The sequence below is a fragment of the Heloderma suspectum genome, chromosome 5 (genome assembly GCF_057233095.1).
Source record: "Heloderma suspectum isolate Gila_16-S chromosome 5, 16-S_ref, whole genome shotgun sequence".
Taxonomy (NCBI): domain Eukaryota; kingdom Metazoa; phylum Chordata; class Lepidosauria; order Squamata; family Helodermatidae; genus Heloderma; species Heloderma suspectum.
In genome coordinates, this window is record NC_139462.1 from 208,616,302 (window position 1) to 208,634,199 (window position 17,898).

Sequence of the window (17,898 nt, forward strand, 5' to 3'; positions counted from 1 at the left end):
GAACACCAATGTGGAGGCTCTGGCTTGACGGCTTTCACTGAAGTTGGTCTTTAAAAGTGCACTTACTTCTTACAGATGTGATCAGAAGTACCTCAAAGCATTTAACCACTTTCTCTACTTTGAAAACGCTTTTGGCACTTTAATGGCCCAAACTAATGTTTATAATTGCTTAAAGGAAGGGAAGCTTAAACCACTAGGAACATGATAAAACAACATCCATGAAATATTTAAACATATCAACTAATAATGGCTACCATTTTGAAAAACTTCAAAAGGATATTGAAACCAAGACGAAAAGTCTTTTTATTCTAAATTTCTGTATTTACAGAGAGCGCCATTTTACACAGTGTTGTAAGTCTCTGCGTAAAAGAGCCATAGTCATCCAATGTCATTGTGCTTACATTAGTAGCAAATCTTTAACACTCGAGTATATTAACAAACAAAATTAACAAACAGGCATAAAAGACACAGTTAGCATGTGCTGAATTTTCACATATATTCTAGAAACAGGTTGAGGCAAACGTAAAATGAGCCAGGTTTCTTTTTCTTTTTTTTAAAAAAGGCAAAGTATCAATCACATACAATACGTGGTGCTTCTTTCCTTTTGTTCATTTATGCATGATATGCTGAGTTTTAAATCTCAAGACTTTTCACATCAGGATTTGCAGGCACTTTAGCAATCCATATATATATATATATGTGTGTGTGTGTGTGTGTGTGTGTGTGTATTTCACAATAAATGAAAGTTCAGACCCTCAAACACAAAACCAGCTGTTGCAAAGGAAAATTTCATATACCCAATATGCACGTTAAAAATATATCTGACAGAACCATCTTTTTGTTTCAGTTATTTTTGGACACCAACATGTTGTTATGATGATGCATACCAATCTCCCCCCATTTATCTTTTATTTATACACGTTTATGGTTGATCTTCATTGTGATACCAAGGTGCAAAAATACAGTAACATGGAAGCACAGCGCAAATTGTCCACGAGTCTTTACAAACTGTCAAAAAAGACAGGTTTTAAAAAGCTATTTTTAATTCAAAAATAGAACTTCGTTTTATTTTGTCCTGCATTTTCCCATCCACAAAATAAAGACAAATTAAGGGCGCAATCTTATTGGGGTAGGCAGCTGCCTCTGAACTTGGATGCGACCGCCTATCTAATGCAGGGCAAGAGCAGCATGGAGGGGATCGTCCCCTCCGCGCTTCAGCTGCCCTGCATTGGTGGCTAGACAGCCGATTTCAGCTGTCTAGCCACGGGAAGTTGAAGCGGGGGGGGGGGGCAGATGCCGGATGACGCATAGGAACCATCAGAAAGATGCTTCCACCCTCCCACTCTGCCCCTAGGAATGCCCCATTTTCATTGCTCCGCGCTGTTCTTATGAGCATGGAGCGGGAACCGACCTACTGTATGGCCATCTAGCCACTAACTAGCGGCCATAGGATTGTGCCCTAAATGATCAAGAAATACGGAATAACTGAGCATTGATTCATGAATAATTCATTTTTGGGTTCCATTTTTATGTAATGGAAAGCATTTATAAAAAAAAACAAATATGCTATACTGAACCAGGAAGATCTTCTCCTCCTGACCATTCCACATGTTTGATGAAATCACAAAATTTTCTCCACTGTTATTCACCAATGTTAACTTATAAATATAATGTTCTCAGTGATAATATCACGTATATATGGTTAAGGTATAAGACAAATGCAACAAGGTCCCCAGGATAAATGAAACATAATAATAAAAAAATGTTTTTGCTTAGGAATGAGCATAAAGCTTTTCGATAGGACTCAAGATTGAACACGTGCAGTCAAAGAAAACAGTATTACAGCATACAGACATTTAAATATTTATCACTGTAAAACATCAAGGACCAGAGATCTCGAGTGGACATCTGCCTTACTGCTTATAACTGATACTCCTTTCCCTCAACCCAAGGGAAACAATAAAAGGTATGGCATTGCATTCTTTAATTAGAAACCAATTCATGATGTATGTTGGAACCATAACTCATTGCAGAGTTGAACACCTGATAGCAAATTGTGGTGAAGTAGCCACTGATAGCACAGGACCAGGCTAGGACACTTGATAACTAAGACACATCACTTGCTTAGAGTATGATTGTCAAATGATGGAAAATCCTTTTGTGGATATAACACTTGAGACGAGACACAATGGCAAAGACATAAGGCCCTCCGATTCTTTGCCCATATTGCTAAAGGCACTGAAACAGATAAGAATTCCTTAGTACCTCCATTTTAAAAAGGGGGATTTTTTCCCCTTCCCAAAATACAAGTCTCTTCATATGAAAATGTTCCTTTATTCCATGGGATGTTGACCTTTGACTCAAGAGTAAAAGGGCCTTCCCTTTTCTGGTGTTTGTAATCTGTTTAGCCTGGCAACCTGAGATGGCGAAGGTGGCACATCTTGCCTGAAAGGACCTTTTGGAGTAGCATAATTAGGGTCCTGAACTTTCTTATAGGAGTCATAGTTGCTGGACCCTTCGGAAGATGTCTTTTTTTTCAGCTGCTGCTCTTTCCGCCTCTGCTCCTGACGCAACAGCTCCTGTGTTTCAAGCATTACCCGGGCATTGAAGCCATGGCCTCCCATGTAGCCATTCCTGGAGCCCTGATAACTGGAATACCTTGGGTTGTCTTTTGCACTTTGGAATCCTTCACCCGGAGGATAGTTCTGCTCCCAAGAATCTTGTGATATGGAGCTTGCATTTTTCCGGCTTTGCCTGAAAATAGACAAATGAATTGGTAAATAAATTTAATTATACTTATCTAAAATAATTATTGTCTTTTTTAACACATTTTTGTTCCACCATTCTGCCTCAGTGTGAGGGATTGAAGGCAGCTCACAACTGACCCCATGTTTCATCTTTGTGGATCTTTTTTACTATTAAATGTTTGATATCTTAATCATTGCTATTCTAAACTGTGTTTGTGGCTGCTCTTAGTTTTTAAATTGTATCTAACGGGATTTTATTGTGTTTTAGTTTTTGCCCTGAGAGCGTCTGCAACTCACAAGTTGAATGAATAAACAACCAAACAGTAAATATCAACAACAATCCACAAATCAATACTGAATATTGGAGGCAACAGGGCAGGAGGTCTATTGCCTTCATGTTCTATGTGTGGGTTTTCTGAAGGTATCTGTTGGCCACTGTGGAAAACAGGATGCTGAACTAGATTATTCCATGGTCTGATCCAACAGGGCTCCACTTACACCCTCCAAAACAACAGAGTATTAATTCACCATCTAATATCCAGCGGTGAGGGAATTAAGTGCATCTCCCTCTGGACCGAGCAACACACTAAAGGCACTATTTCCGAGAAGGCAGTCTTCCACGTAACCATGTACTGCACATCCAAAGATGAACTGAGTGTAGTCCAACAAGAGGGCTGAGCCCAATCAATATGGCATAAAACTGTGGTCAGTAATCACATGCAAAAATAGTGCCAGGAAACCCAATGCATTAAGATGTATACATGTTGTATTTCTCAAGGCTGGCCACAATCTAGCATAGGGATGATTGCCAGCATGGTTAACGAGCCATGGTGGACACACGCCAGCCTGATTTGTTTCATTATCCTTGCTGGCACCGTTTACTGTGTCATTTGAATGTGGTGAGGGTAGGTTGCCATGCTTAACAAACCACTCAGAACCCTAAAACAGCCCATGGCTTCTGTGTCCTACAGCTTTTGTTACACACACACACAGAGTCTCCATTCGTATACTCATTAATCTTTCCATGTTTCATATGCATAAGTACTCTGGGTACTTAGAGCAGACCCATTGAAATGAATGTTAGTTAGACTAACATTGGATACAACCCTCCAGAATTTCAAGTCCTGGTTTCTTACTTAGTAATCAGTGCTGATTTTCCTAGATGTTGATACAAACATATACACCCTGATAAAGGTGTTCTGAACTATAACTCCAATCATCCCCGATTATTGGCCATGTTGTCTGGGGCTGATAGGAGTTGTAGTCCCAAACCCAGGAGGGCACCTGTAGGTCGGCTACCCTCAGTGTACAACTATGAACAGAAAAGAGCAGCTGAAGAAATGAAGAAGCTGGGGGAATATGTAGCCCCCTCCCGGATCTTTTAAGACTGCCACTCCCATCAGCCCTAGCCAGGATTGCCAATGGTCAGGGATGATGGGAGTTGCAGTCCAACAACGTATGGTAGGCCACACGTTCGCCTTCCTTGTCTTAGAAGATCTGTAACACAATTCAGACAACATCTCCCATCACGTTGGGTTCCCAGATGATGATGTCAGCTTGGCAGCTGGTAGACTGTTCTCTCCCTCTGCCCCAAAGTGTCGGCCTTGTCTCTTTTGCTTAGGGTAACCTGCTATTCTTCAATTTAAAGGTGATCCTTGAGGCACTACACGATAAATATGCACCACTTGACAGCTAGTACTGTAACAGCAATTAGAACCTTCAGATTTAATGCTATAATAGATGGGGACGTGAGACATTAGTATGCAGAGGTTTAACAACCCTGGTTGCCAAAGGCCTCTCTTTTACCTGATGGAGTCCTCTGCAAGTCCATCCTGCTGTATAGATAAAGAACTGTTTAGATTGTATGTGATATCTGAACAGTAAACCGAAGGAAATTTAAGCAAGCTGAACATAATTCAAACTAAGGACACTTCTTGCTCACTACTACCTTGTATTTAACCAGGCCATTGGTCCATTACGGCTGATTTTAACGGCAGCAGCCAGAAATACTATCTATTTAGCTGGATGGTACCATGCTTAAGGTGGTGAAGCTGCACCATAAACAGAGCATGCAGTAAGGAGGAAGGAATCTGGGTTATGCTTTCAGAGTGCCTCTCGGACAGTTAGTCAACCAGCAGGTGAGCAAGGCATACCAGTGGAGACTGGTAGTACCAATGACAGTGGGCTGTGAATCCACTCTGGGTGTCAGTCAGAACCATTCAGAACTCTAAAAGAGTTCTCAAAGGTGCTGAACCCAATCCCCCAAATAGATTCAGCACATTGGATAGCTCCTTTAGAGTTCTGGCTGGTCCTGACTGAAACCCAGAGTGGATTTATAGTCCCACTGACATTGGAGCCACCAGCCTCCATGGAGACACACCGAAGATGGAGATGAGAGATGAAAGAGGCAGAAGCAAGCTAAACCACTAGGAAGGGGCATGCTTGGGCTGTGCATGCTTTCTTGGGCTTGCAGTAAGCAAAGACTGTGGTTCTCAAACCACATCCACTTGCCTGGAGCTCCTGACTCTCAGGCTGGCAGGGCTGACATCAGAGGAGGGAAACAACTTCTGCCCACCTCTCAGGTCAGGGCAAGGAAGCTGCTCCTGCATCAGAGGGAAGTGGAGAAGACGAAGTGAGCACACTTCTCTTCTCCCCTGCGCCAGGAGGAGCAACGACAGACGCTTCCTTACCCACAAGAAGCAATTAGTACTGTAGTTCAGAGCGAGAGCTCACCAGTTCCACTCTAGGCAGTTCCTTGTTTACCACAGGACTCCTCTTTGCTCTCTCCCTGATAAGACAGTGGTAGAGTACGACTGATCAAAATCGATTCCCTTGCAAGGGAGAGAGTCTGGCAATAGGTTGATACCCAGTGAGAAAGTGGGGCTGGAGGAAAACCGCACGCACAGCTTAAGGTAGGGCGGGCAACTTGTGGCCCTCCAGGTCTTTTGGCCTAAACCTTCCATCACCCTTCACCACTGGCTGTGCTGGCTGGGGTTGATAGGAGTTGTACTCTCACTAGGGAAAGTAAGGAAGCAACCCTGTCGGGATAGGCAGCCGCCTCCAAACTCGGAGGTGACCACCTGTCCGAAGCAGGGCAGGCTGAGTGTGGAGGGGATCTTCTTCAAGCCTGCATTCGTGGCTTGATGGACAATTTTGGCTGTCTAGCCACAGGACTTCGGTGTGTGTGTGTGGAGGGGGGAGGCCGGATGACACATAGGAAACATAATACCGGCACTTCCGCACTCCCCACCTCCGGGAACGCCCCCCTTTGCCCCGGTCTGTGCTGCCCATCTCAGCGCAGAGCTCAGGGATGATCCACATCACCTATGAGGCAGAGGAGGAGGGGGCGGGGAGGCGGTTCCCAGAAACCAAACAATCCTATGGCCGTCTAGCCTCTGTCTAGTGGCCATAGGATTGTGCCCTAAGAATACTTTTGGCATCCATGGAAGTGGGGTGCATGTACAGAGGAATATTTGGAGGCCACGGACCCAGAAACCCAAAGAGATGAGTAGGAACCCAGGAGAGATGAATCTAACCTACTGATTGGGAATAGTCTGGCCATTCGTTGTTCTGAAATGTCTTCTGTTTGTTTTCTTTTAATTTTTAATTAATTTTCTAAATAAAGCAAACCCCCCAAAACACACACAATACATCAAGTTTAAGTCTCACCTTAATGACAGAGGGTAGTACTTTTAACTTTTTTAAATCTTTGCATGCAAACCTAAGGGTAGGATCCATTGTGGTTCTTCGTAACAGCAAATTATATTATATTTAGTCTCTTTTCCATAATCTGAGGAAAGGTTTTGATAGCTGTTGCTGCATATGTCCCTGATTTGTATATGAAATAAAATCATGCCATATTGAATAAAAGTTAGATAGTTTAACTTTACTTTTAGCTAATTTAAGTTGATATGTCAATTTTTCTGCCATGGCTCTTTGCCACAGCTCCATGTACCAGGACTTCGGTTTAAAAGTTCTGCAGTTTTCCAAGATGGTTTTCTAATACTGGATTGCTTTTATGGATTTAGGAGATAGAATGACAAAAATATAAAGTACAAACTTTTGTACCCAACTGACATAAAAATCAAGTGTTAACGTAAGGGTGAGAGGACTTTTTTGTTTTTAAAGAGAGAAAGTTCACCACGAAATGAAAATTTTTTGTGAATGTGCATGGCATTGTGCTTGAGGCTGTGAAGCCTCTGATACAGGTTGCTTGAAGATGGTGTGATGGTATGCACTGCTGTTCACACACAGTCCAGCTACTTAGAAAACAAAGCTATTGGAATGTCTGCACTCCAGCTTCTGTGTCAGAAGGGAAAACTGTTAGTTTGGCTGGGATTAAAATTCCACAAAGGCCACATGGAGAGGGGCAGGGAGACAGAGGAAACAGGGAGTAGGCTGAGAAGCAGGAGTCTTAGGACACAAACCTATGCATGTTTTCTGTCTAAAGATGCATAGGATTGCACCCTTAGAGAATCATAGAATCATAGAATAGTAGGGTTACAAGGGGCCTACAAGACCATCGAGTCCAACCCCCTGCTCAGTGCAGGAATCCAAGTCAGAGCATCCCTGACAGATGGCTGTCCAGCATCGTCTTGAATGCCTCTAGTGTGGGAGAGCCCACCACCTCCCCAGGAAATTGGTTCCATTGTCGTATTGCTCTTACAGTCAGGAAGTTTTTCCTGATGTTCAGCCGGAATCTGGCTTCCTGTAACTTGAGCCCATTATTCCGTGTCCTGCACTCTGGGATGATGGAGAAGAGATCCTGGCCTTCCTCTCTGTGACAACCTTTCAAGAAGGACAGGAGCACCAGAGAACTAGGTGCCCCAACATAAGGAGAGAGGGATTGGGGGGGGGACTTGTTGCCACTGATGCTCTGCCCCCAGATAATTTTGGGACTTTGCATACTGCCAAGGAAAATTACAGGCAATTTGTGGTGCTTTCTTTCTTTGAAAGACAATTCTAATGTTCTAATATCATTGTGGTTGCAGAACTATGGCTGCTGGCTGGGGCATGCTGGGAGTTGTAGGAGTATGCTCTGTCTAAACATGCATAGGATTGCACCTTAAATCATATGGACAGGCTCCTTTGTGACCTTGGTGTGTCACTTCTTTTTCCACCTAGTTATAAGCTGAAGGTCATAAAGGCTACACACCTATGAACAGCACAATGAGATCTCTGAGTGACTATAGTTTCTATCCACTGTGAATTCATTCAGACTTTTGTTTAGGTTTATGTAAGCCTTGTAAAAGAACTCTGCTTCCGAATCCCCTTTTGTGAAACCATTTATAGCAAACTGAATGAACCTCAGTGTATAGAGCTGCCAAAGTTTCTGAGATGCACTCAAAACAACTTTTCAATAGCAGATTTCAACTTGAGAGTTGAATGCAACTTTAAACAGTTTCATGCTGGAAATGACAAGGATTAATTGAGTAGACCTCATCTCATTCTGTCTGTTAGCAATAAGGCGAGTTCAAAGTTGGTTGGACTGTTTACACCACTTTGATGGGAAGATATCGAAATAATTTATGAATTCTGGAAACAAGTTATATTTAGAGCTGTGTGAATGAACATTATCCACGAAGGGAGGAAACAAAAACTGAACGACTTATTAATTTGTTTGTGCACAGATGTTTTATAGCAGAGACCTTGAACAATCTGTTTCCCCTGAACTGAGCATATATTTGTACCTCTATGGAAGGTTATTCTGCAGTCCCTTGTAATTCATAAATGTAATAATAATGCACTACACATTTTTTTCAGATAAAAACAAAACAAAAAACTATTTACCAGAGACATAATAAGAGACATGTTCCAGTGATCTTCCTTTAAGGGGACAAGAAGAGTCCTGCTGGACAAGACCAAAAAGTCCCTCTAGTCCAACAACTAAATGCCTATGGGAAGTTTGTGAGCAGGGCAATTCATGGATGGGGCCTTTAAAATGTCACCTTTCCAGATGTTCTTGGACTCTAACTCCCATTAGCTTCAGCAAGCATTGGCAATGGTCGGGGATGATGAGAGCTGTAGTCAAATGACATCTGGAGGTAGGGCCGGTGTCAAGGGTTGGCATGGCTGTGCACCTGCTGAAGGCCCACATGCCAGCAGGGGCCCAGTGACAAGACAGCCTCCTCTTCACCATTGCTACCTGCTTGTTCACCTGCTTCTCACTCTGGCTAAGACAATGGTGGTAGTGAGAAGGAAGCACAGCAGATGCCATTGCTACTTGCTCACTGGCTCTCTGGCTCTCTGCCTGTCAAGCAAGCAAGTGGTAGCAATGATGAGAAAGAGGATAAGGAGCAATAACAGCTAGTGACAATGGTGGTAAGAACATAGACTCATTGAGGGAGGTGGGCACTGAGGGTGTCTTGCCCAGGGGCCCTCAAAAACCTGGAGCTAGTGTTGTCTGGAGGGCCACAGGTTCCCTGCCCCTGTTATAGACCCAGAGATACGCTAGCAACACACTTGGAAAATGGATTAAAGCATACAAATTCTTGACTTCAAACCTAAGGTTCCTCATCAACCCAGTCCTCAATAAGCTCATCCAATCCTCCAAGAAATCAGTGCAATGGGGGGGAAAGCACCCAGCCAAATCCTCTTTCTGTGCACAGCCTTTCAACTTTCTTAAAGGTTGTTCCCATTACACCACATTCAAATAAAACCTCTTCCAAACATCCCTGCACCCTCTAAGGCAGCGGTCCCCAACCTTTTCGGCGCCAGGGACCAGTCCAATTTTTCCACAGACTGGGAGAGGGGGTTTCCACTGGCAGACTTCCGGCCACTGGGATGCAAATGGTGTCCGCATAGCAGACGCCATTTGCATCCCTATTCTTTGCAGTAATCGGCTACGTAAAGATTTACGTAGCCTATTACTTGTAGAACAGGGATGCAAATGGCGTCCGCATAGCGGACACCATTTGTGTCCCAGCGGCCGGAAGTCCCACAGCGGCCGGAGCCGGCCGGCAGCTCTGCGGACTTGCTGTGGAGTGGAGCCAGCCAGGGCCAGCCAGGATTCCGGGGGGGGGGGGGAGGGACAGATCGCCCCCCCTCAAGGACCCAAGGTGAGGGGGTTTCACACACCCCTGTGGCCCGGTTGCTGACAGGCCACAGACCGGTACCAGGGGACCCCTGCTCTAAGGGACTACTATTCTTTTCTAACCCAGTGCCCCACTGGCTTCCAAGTGCCATTATTTTTTAAGGCTGTCTCATGCTTAACTTTAAACATGATTCAAACCATCTATGCCCCAAGCCTGCCTAAATCATTCACCAAGTGTTTGACGGCCTTAGGTGCAGCCCCATGGTAGTTACAAGCAAACCCATTTTCCTTAGAATTCATCTCCCTTCTGAACTCTAAGCTGCCTATGAACACTTTGCATATAAATCTCAATTCTAAACTAAAGTATGTCTATAGACAGCACTTAAATATTGGAACCAATTAAATGTGTCAGAAACTTGGATGTGGCCCAATATGATATAACTTTTCACAGTAATCTCTCTATTCACTCAATTAATTCTTCTATGACTTACATCTACATCTTCTTCACCATCATCCTCATCATCTTCCAGAATCCCCTTTGTTCACAAGCTATCCAAGAAAGAAGTCTTCCCATTAATATTACTTTCTCTTATCAAGTTTATATTTATTTTTCCCTTCACTGTGTGAAATTATAATATACAAGGGGTCCATAAAGCTCTTTAATTTCAGAACCTAGTTCCACGAGCTACAAAGTAGCCATGGTTTGTGCCCTGGTATATGCTGAGGTAATTTTGAGTCATCTATTGAAAAGTACTACACACACAACTATTTTCATGTCAGTTCCTCATGATATGTCTGACTGGCAGGAATTCCTCATTCCTCAAGGTTGGATCCTGTCTTAAACTGGGGCCTGGTCCAGTGCAGACTGTGCAGAGCTGTGCAAAGCAACTACTGTGCATTGTCTGTTAGTTTCTATTAGTAGCAAAAAGTGTGGCCTTCACTGTATGTGAATACAGCTATGAGAACCAACTAAAATCATATAAAAAAATTGCTAAGTGCTCTAGCAAATTAGTGTACTTATGCTGTTAAATGCTGCATTAAATACTGCATATGACTCTGGGTAAATGCACATCTGATTACCCTCCATTCTTCTGAAACCAAATCCAATACAGATCCAGATTTAGGCATGTGCAACTGGACTGATGGAAGTGGACTTCCATGTCCTTCCCTTACCACAGCAGCCCTTCCAGCCATCATAAAATGCTCTACAGAGGGCCACGGTTGTTGCTGAATGGAGCAGAAAACTGGGTAGAGATACTTCCTGTGATCAAAGCTCCACTCACAGAAGGTGCCTATGTCTAATTTTCAGGGACCCCCGTCTTCTCTCTCAGCCCCCTACACCACAGCCTATTGCATTCAGCAGAGGGACCCACCCAACTATGTAGAATTTTCAAGGGGCTGGCAGGGCTCCTGAAGGGAGGGGGGCATGGAGATCCACCTCTGTTGACCTAGTTGCACACACCTACATAGGAACCTGCCTTATAACTGAGTCTGACCATTGGCCCTTCTTAGGCCAGTACTGTTGACACTGGCAGTGATTCTCATGGGTTTCAGGCACGAATTTTTCCAGTCCTACCTAGAAATGCCAGGGATTGAACTTAGGACCTTGTGCACGCAAAGCAGGTGCTCTACCACTGAGCCATGGCCCATGAACTAGCAAATCTGGAACCAACCCATTATATCCAACCTTACTCCTTTACAGATATTTACAGGAGATAAAAGGCAGGCACATGGAGGGGTTGCATAATGATTGCAGGCTTCACCCCTGAGCTATGTGTATTCGTTAAAACATATGTAGAGAGCCCTCCCCACTCTGGACATGTAGGGGCCCTCTACAGATGGTCTACTGGATGTGTATAGTTCAGGGTAGGGATGTCGGAGAAATCTGTTTGGGGAGTGGAGTTCGATGAGTTTTTCTAGGTTGCCCCCCCCCCCGGACTTCTTTTCAGTTCCTGCTGCAACACCTGACTAGATCTTCAGCAAGTCAGGCCAGTTCATGGATTTTCCAGGCACTTAGCGCTTCCTTCCTGCCCCTACAGGTTCCACAATTTGTGCAAATTTGGCCATAATTTGCAGAAATTGCTGAGGAATTTGCACAAATTGCAGAACCCGCAGGGAAAAATGTGCAAAAAATGTTCCTGGAGTTCAGGGAAAAGCCTCAGCTCAGCTAAGAAACACAAATTGAGCCATACATGCCACGGAACTCGGTCGAGTAAAGATCTGGATTCCAGCAACGGACATCCATCAGTCAGGGGCACAGAGTGCCACCATGATGTTGCTCCTCACCCACCCTTTCATTTACCTCATACGCATGTCTGTAAAGGGTTCCTATTAACAAAGAAGGCACAGCGCTACCTTTATTGATTTCCCTCTGAACAAACTGGCTCCAGGAACATATTTGCCCGATAGTGTTAGACACTTGCCATACCTGGGTAATGAACTGTACTGCCGCTGGGCTTGCTGGAAAGTCTCTCTTTCTTCTTGCCGCTGCTTCTGCATCTGAACCTCTACCGACACAGAATGCCTGCCACTTTGCGAGTATGTCTTTGAATTTGGCTAGGATATGAAAGGTAAAAAAGTAATATGGATTTGTTTTGTTTACTTTGAAACAATATAGAACGCTATTTCTTTGTATACACAATTTAAAAAATAACCTCTCTGCCATTATTAACACACATAAAAAGTTGAAATGAGTCTGAACAGTAAATGATAGCTGCCTGCATGGTTTCAGTTTAGGATACATTTGAATAATGTTTCTTTGAACATTATAATGCTTTTTGTTGTTGTTTATTCAGTCAGTTGCTTCCGACTCTTCGTGACTTCATGGACCAGCCCACGCCAGAGCTTCCTGTCGGCCGTCGCCACGCCCAGCTCCCCCAAGGTCGAGTCCATCACCTCCAGAATATCATCCATCCACCTTGCCCTTGGTCGGCCCCTCTTCCTTTTGCCTTCCACTTTCCCTAGCATCAGCATCTTCTCCAGGGTATCCTGTCTTCTCATGATGTGGCCAAAGTACTTCAGTTTTGCCTTTAATATCATTCCCTCAAGTGAGCAGTCTGGCTTTATTTCCTGGAGTATGGACTGGTTTGATCTTCTTGCAGTCCAAGGCACTCTCAGAATTTTCCTCCAGCACCACAGATTATAATACTAAATGACAAGTATTGCCCAACTGTGATGTTCCTTGTTCTCTCTGAAGTTTCCTTGAAGCCAAATAGTGAAATTCTGGTCCCGCAGGGAAATACAGAATCTCACACTGACTGCTGCAGTCATCTGAAATTTCATTTTGAATAACGGTATATTCATCCTCTGCAACTCACCTGTGTCAGCTGACATTCAACACATTTGTCTCAAGGGTTGGAAGAAAGGGAAGAAGGAGGAGAGTTCTGATAAATTTGGGGAAGAGGAAATAGGGTAGGAGAAATGACAAAATGAAAGGAAATACGGCTAATGGAATTACAGAGGATTACACTGGTGAAGTGATGTGTGTGTGCTCTTTGCCAGATGACTAAAACCTATAGTACATGGTTCCTAAGCTTAGCAACACTAACTACACTATAATCCCATATGCCAACACCACATTGGATGGTTAATGGAGTCTCGACCCCTCCATAACCATAGCCAAGTGTTTTCCTCCCTCAGCCATATTTGGGCTCCTTTCTGCATCATGTCACTAGGAAAAAAAAAAAGTTCTTTTTTGAGACAATATGACAGAACCATTCGGGTCAAAACGAAGCTGTTAGGATTCTTCAGGCTCATAAATCCTTCAAAATAAACTCATGTAGACTCACTCATAGTATGTTAATATAATTCTAGTTGTTGACATAAAACATTACTGAGAGATAGGCATGGCAGAAAAGCTTAGATATATGCTTAAAAGAGACTCCCTCCCCTGCCCACCATTATTAAAATGTGGGCCTAAATTTTAGGTTCTTAAAACTATAGGTAGACTTCAGGATAGCCTTCTAGGATTCTACAAAGGTTTCCATGGGTATGGAAGGGTTTTATTGATGTTAGGACAAGATTGTCATATAGGGACATATCTGAATGGAGTCCATGTGATTTTGGACAATCAACGATTTATAGATAAGGCACCAGAGACCGTTATGAGGGGATACATTGTTTCAACACTGCTCAAAACAAGTGGTTGGCATTTTCTGCAATCTTAGCTTTGCGGTATGAGATGTAGACACCAAGATGAACTTAAGCAGGTTTTGGTCTTCCATACTGGAAGAATGGCAGGAAATAAGTGTATTTAAATAAACAAACAAATAAATAAGAAAAATATATCTATGAGGAGTTTGGCTGACTCTTAAAGGTCCCTTTTGTCAACTAGAAGAAACTTTATATCTCAGTAGGGATTTGAATCCACATGCCTCCACTGCAAATCTGACACTCTATTTTCAACTACAAGTTGCTGACTATGTGTGATCCATTACTAATCCAGATTTACAGGCCTAAATCCTTATCCCCACTCCAATCCAGAGAATTTAAAGCAACATCTGAAGGACTGCTTCTTCCATATGACCCAGCATGGCAATTTAGGTCTTCCTCTGAGGCCTTTCTCCAGGTGCCAGTGTCTTCAGAGTTTTGGCACAGGGCTATGAGAGAGAGGGCCTTTTCCATGGTGGCACCTCAGGTGTGGAATTCCCTCCCTAAGGAGGCTCACCATGTGCCAACATTTCTTTCTTTCAGATGCCAGGCTAAACCCATCCTGTTGATTCAAGCTTTTAACAATAATAGGAGCCTTTTTGCTGTGATGGCTGGTTTTCTTTATTTTTGTTTTAGTTCATTTTTACCGCTCATATATATATTCATATATATATATATGAGGGGGGAGAGAGAGTTGGTTGTTTACTTAAGCTGCTTTGAGGGCTTTTATGGTGGAAAGTAAGTAAATAAATAAATAAATCCTAGTCAAGGAGCGAATGAATACCCAGAAGGGCAAGGTTTTATCAACACTTAACTCACATTGGGTCAGAAAATTTGTTTCACAGCTGACAAATGGAAATCTATAGACAAAAAAACAAAACAAAACCCCAAGCCCAAACCCTGTGATTCTGTAAATGACTGACAATGTATATTGGGAAAATTATTTCACATCTGCACACAATTTTTAATCATGACTACAGTATACATCATGAATGGGAGATGAAAAAGTAACCCCCCGCAGTGAATAAATACATTCCAGTACACTGGAATTCAACTTGTGTGATCAGAGTATAAGTCCCAAACTAGTTAACACCTGTACAAACAGGGCAGCACAAGGCATAGTATAATTATCATAATTCTTTAAAGCTATCAAACAAAGCTGGCTCTGTTTTAACTGTGCAAATTGCAAAGAACCCCAGCCTTGTTTGTGAGGAGATATATACTGAGTGCTAACCTTTTAATTCAAATGGTGGTCAAGGCCACCATAACATGCAAGGCTGAAATACACAAATAAATAGATGTTTATGCCTTCCGCAATGAAACTTAAGTGAAATTATTGCCACTGCGTTGAGAATGTGTTAAGGCAAGCAGAAGAGAAAAGAAGTCCAACAGGAATGTTGATGAGGAGAGCATTAAGATATAGGATCCTTAAATGGATTCTAATGTAAGATCTTAGGAGAAGGAATGCACTTTCTAGAATACTGGAGCAGAAACATCAACAATTATTTTGCACATAATGCATCAACTTAATAGAAAAATATTAGATATATGCTGGTGCTATGCAGAATCTAATGCAAATGATATGCATAAGTGATGGAATCGCAAGAATATTTGGGACTTTCAGAAGGATGACATTGAAACAGAGATATATCCTCTTATTTATTTCCTAAAGAAGAAACATTGATCAGTTTGTGTGTTATGGCAAGAATAGAGAAATAGCCAGTAAATGGGAAAAGGCAGAAGGTTCACTGGAGATATTGGCTGGAAATGATCTGCCTTCCATCTTATAAACTGGACTCTAAAATTTTTACAGCACAATACATTTCTTAGTCTCTAAGGTCCCACACAAGACTCATTTGCTGGGAAAAACAACCACAGTTGCCTGCCTGGACCTTATACATGGTTAAGCTACACGCCTGTTGAGGCGTCATCAGTGACCACAAAGTATTAACAAATTAGGAATTATTAAGAGAATGAGAATCAGTTCTTAACTTATTGGAACAGTACTTTCTCACACACACACACACACGTGTGTGTGTGTGTGTGTGTGTATCTTATCAGGCTGGAAGTTTAGAGGTGATGCATTTCACTTAAGGGAGCAGAATAGTTAATGAATGATCTGGAGTTAGGGGTGAGCAGGGAGATGGCCAGGTTTGCTAACAACACCAAATTATTTAGGGCAGTTAAAACAAAAAAGGACAACGAGGAGCTCCAAAAGAATCTCTCCAAACTGGGTGAATGGGTATTAAAATGGCAAACATGGTTCATATAAACAAGCATAAAGTAATGAACACTGGAGACAACTTCATGTCTGCACTGATGGGGTCTCAAATGGCAGTGACCGAATAGGAAAGGGGTCTGGGTTTGTGGTGGACAGCTCGATGAAAACTTCAACCCAATGTACGCCTACTGTGAAAAAGGCAAATTCCATGTTGGGGATCATTAGGAAAGGAAAGAAAATACAACTGTTAATATCATAATGCCTTTATACAAATCTAAGGTGCAACCACACGTGGAATAGAGTGCACAGTTCTGGTACTGCATCTCAAAAGATTATTATAGAGCTGGAGAAGGTGCAGAAACAGGTAGCCAAATTGATTAAGAGCTGGAGTGACTCCCCTATGAGGAAAAGTTACCTCATAGTTACTTTTAAAGCTCTTTGGCTTAGAAAAATGGTAAGGGTGAACATGATAGTGGGGCATAAAATTAGTCATGGTGTGGAGAAAGTGGAAAAAACCTCTCATTCTTTCATAATACTACAACCCAGGGTCATCCAATGAAGCAGGGCGGAGGGAGATTCAAGACAGATAAAAGGAAGTACTTCTTCACCCAGTGCACATTTAAACTATGGAATTTACTACTACAAGGTGTAGTGATGGCCACCAGTTAGGATGGCTTTTAAAGGGGATTAGGGAAATCAATGGAGAATAAGGCTATCCATTGCTATTAGTTGTTGTTGTTGTTGTTGTTGTTGTTATTATGTAGATTTATATACTATTAAATAATGATAACTGGGACTAGAAGGTCCACACATAAAAGACCAACTCTGGCCCACTTGCACTGGCTGCCTAGATGCTTCCAAGCTCAATTAAAGGATCCTGGTTTTACCCTATAAAGCCCTACATGGCTTGGGACCGCAATACCTGATGGCACGCCTCTCCTGAAATGAATCTACTTGTACTCTGCGTTCAGCATCTAAGGTCCTCCCCTGGGTGCCTCTTCCAAGAGAAGCTCGGAAGGCAGCAATGAGGGAGAGGGCCTTCTCAGTGATGGCCCCTATCTGTGGAACGAGCTCCGCAATGAGGTCCGCCTGGCACAACATTGTTATCTTTTCGGCACCAAGTTAAGACCTATCTCTTTTCCCAGGATTTGGCAGCACGTGATGAGTTTTAATCGGTCCTGGATGTGTCTTTAGTTAGGACTGACTGTTCGAAGTTGTTTTAGTTCTATGTTGTTTGTGTTTATTGCCTGTGTGCTTTTATATAAATGGTGTTTACACTTTGTATATTGTATTGTAATGGTTTAGCTTCTGTAAACCAACCAGAGAGCTTCGGCTATGGGGCAGTATAGAAATGTAGTAGTAGTAGTAGTAGCAGTAGTAGTAGTAAACCACTGAACATATTTAAAAATATCTCTAAGCGGCTATATATTGCCTCCAGAATCAGAAGCACTGTGCCTTTTAATACTAATTGCTGGGAACATGAGCAGCTGGATGCTACTGAACTCATCCTGCTTCTGGGCTTCCTATAGGCATCTGTTTGGCCACTGTGGGAACAGAACGCTGGACTAGGTAGGCCTTCGGTCTGATACAGCTCTTCTTATGTCTTCTGTCCCAAGGAACACACGGAGTTCCTGTGTGAGCAGGGACTTCCTCATTCATTTCTCTGTTGGGGATACAGCATAAACAGAGCTCTCCCCACCATGGGTATAAATAAAGAAGCTCCAATTTGTGCAGGAGTTCCATGCATG

At 42.8% G+C, this 17,898-nt stretch overlaps 1 protein-coding gene across 1 annotated transcript in view; it reads right to left on the reverse strand.

Annotated features, from left to right (window-relative positions):
• Positions 1–275: 275 nt before the first annotated feature.
• Positions 276–17,898, reverse strand: part of PARD3 (par-3 family cell polarity regulator) — a 798,354-nt gene continuing 780,731 nt past the window's right edge. The window contains exons 24-25 of the mRNA XM_084859201.1: positions 12,209–12,336; positions 276–2,754 (exon numbers count right to left, since the gene is read on the reverse strand). Coding sequence (XP_084715327.1) covers positions 2,361–2,754; positions 12,209–12,336 — 522 coding nt within the window. The 3' untranslated portion in view covers positions 276–2,360. The remainder of the gene's footprint in view (positions 2,755–12,208; positions 12,337–17,898) is intronic.